The sequence below is a fragment of the Penaeus japonicus genome, unplaced genomic scaffold (genome assembly GCF_977035675.1).
Source record: "Penaeus japonicus unplaced genomic scaffold, GWHDUDI00000001_assembly GWHDUDI00000019, whole genome shotgun sequence".
Taxonomy (NCBI): Eukaryota; Metazoa; Arthropoda; class Malacostraca; order Decapoda; family Penaeidae; genus Penaeus; species Penaeus japonicus.
In genome coordinates, this window is record NW_028234421.1 from 30892796 (window position 1) to 30895295 (window position 2500).

The 2500-nt window shown below is 38.2% G+C and overlaps 1 protein-coding gene across 2 annotated transcripts in view; it reads right to left on the bottom strand.

Moving 5' to 3' along the window:
* The window catches only part of LOC122242817 (sialin-like), a 12863-nt gene that overhangs the window by 8290 nt on the left and 2073 nt on the right, over positions 1–2500 (bottom strand). For both annotated transcript variants that reach the window (XM_086547701.1, XM_043000216.2), the window contains exons 3-6: positions 2372–2500; positions 1126–1206; positions 634–789; positions 178–265 (exon numbers count right to left, since the gene is read on the bottom strand). The exon at positions 2372–2500 is cut by the window's right edge and continues 6 nt beyond it. In XM_086547701.1, coding sequence (XP_086403827.1) covers positions 178–265; positions 634–789; positions 1126–1206; positions 2372–2500 — 454 coding nt within the window. The remainder of the gene's footprint in view (positions 1–177; positions 266–633; positions 790–1125; positions 1207–2371) is intronic.

Here is a 2500-nt window from a genome sequence, read left to right on the forward strand (position 1 = left end):
ATCTATCTATCAGTCTTCATATTTATTTGCGTATCTATCTACCTATCTCTTTTCACACACAAACACACAAATATATAATCAAGAATATACTGCCATTACGATTTATTAAACACATGTAATATTCATGAAAGACGTCTGTACACAAAAGAAATTTCATTGTTACAGATACAAACTTACATAGAAAGACGAAAGCAGTGAATCTTGGCTTTTCGATAGGAGGGACCCACCGAGCAATCATTGCATTCATCGAAGGATATGCAACACCCTAAGATTTGATGAGGAAGATTAGAAGATTAGAAGAAGGAAAGATTATCATGATGTTGTTGCTTTTTGTCTTCTGTCAATCGCAGTAGTGTTTATATGTTATTATGTGTTTATCTATATCTACACGTACACACTGGCAATCACGCACAAGCACAGGCATACACATGCTCAAGCAGACTTAGTAACATTATTTTACAAAAACACAAACGCACAACCACATACATGCACAAACAAACTCTTACACAAACACACACACGCATGCAACCACACACCCACACATAAACAAACAAACACACAAACAACCTACCACACTTCTCACACACCCACCCATCCGCCCTCCTCTTAAACCTACCTCAAAAAGGACCTTACCTGACCCAGTCCCATGATAGCCCTGAGAGCAATAAGGGCCCCATAGTGGGCGCGGGCGGTTATGGGCGTGAGCAGAGTGAGAATACTTCCTAGAAAGACACTGCCGCCCAGGACCAGTTTAGTGCCGTATAACTCAGCCAGTCTGCCGCCGAAGAGCTGTTATACGAGTGAGAAATGTGCGTTTTCCTGTTATGTATGTGGGATTCAATTCTGTATCTTTTCACAGGTATATATGTATATATTACACAGACAGAAACTCACATATACATAAGCACACACACACACACACACACACACACACACACACACACACACACACACACACACACACACATATATATATATATGAATATATATATAAATATATATATGTATATATATACATATATATATATATATATATATATATATATATATATATATATATATATGCATAAACACACACACACACACACAACCTGTATACACTATTAGGATTATTCGCTGACTCACTCCCGTTACGAAGTACCCGTAGAAAAAGGCAGCAAGGACAGTCCCTCGTTGCCCGCTAGTTAGGAACATTTTGTCTTCCAACTGTAAACAAGAAAGACGTAAAGTACATGCAAGATATGTAATATTGATAGCAACAGTAAAATTACACAAAACAATACTTGATCTATCATTATTCCAAACATTACAGTTCATAGGAATAATAACAAATAATCAATGGAGAAGCAACGGAATCAATGTAATGCACACAGCTAAGAAATCCATTTTCAAATCTCTCTCTTTCCCTTTCGTTTTTTTTCTCTCTCTTTCTCTCTCTTTCTGTACTCCCCCCCCCCCTCTCTCTCTCACTCTCTTTCTCTCTCTATTACTCTCTCTATCTTTCAATCTCTCTCTCCTCTCTCTATCTCTCTCAATCTCTCTCTCTCTCTCTCTCTCTCTCTCTCTCTCTTTCTCTATCCCTCCTCTCTTTAACAGGTCCGGCTTGGACACTGCTTGTATGTGGTAACGTGGCCTAGAGTGCGAAGAACACGGCAGGAACAGCTTCCTTGGTTTATTGCTAAGCTTGAACAGTAGGACGTTGGAGTGAGGGCTGCTCCTCCGAGGAAGAGCGAGGTGTTGCTCTTCCGAGGGGAGACTCTCTACCACAATGTGTGACTTGTCTCAGGAGATGTGTGAATCCCGTGTTTTCTTGTGACATGTGACATTTGGAATGTGATGAGGGAAGTGTTGCATCAGTACATAGCTCTTGCAAAGGGAAAGACAAACAACATTGTTATGTCTGGCGTGAGAGGGGTAGATAGATAGATGAAGCTACGAGCGTACGTATATGTATGTATATATGTGTATGTGGTAGAATATATATATAACAATTAGAGTAACATGAATGATACAGATTACATTGATGATTGCATCATTTAGAACACAGTATCAAAAGCATACATGTGCAAATTATATTCGATAGACATAATAACAATTACAGCAGACATAATATATGTAAATACAATGGTTACATCTCTCTCTGGTTTCAAAATGATGGCCTCCATCATAATCAAATATTTTAATACAACGGTTACACTCTCTCTCACTCTTTCCTTTCTTATAGTGACAATGTTTGATAATGATAATAATGCCACCATCTTTCTTTGTTATTACCATTATTGTTACAATTATTTCTTAACAATCTCCAGCCTAAGTTTCCTTAAAAGCCATGTCATCATTGCACATAGTTAAATAACAACGGTCTACAAACCTGTTCCATGGTCAGATTGTAATCATTAGAATATGTTACGACGTTTGGAATTTGTGTAGCGATGCTGTCATTGTATATACTATTCCCTTCAGCATTGGTATAGGATATGTTGGCATGGGCGTCTGTATC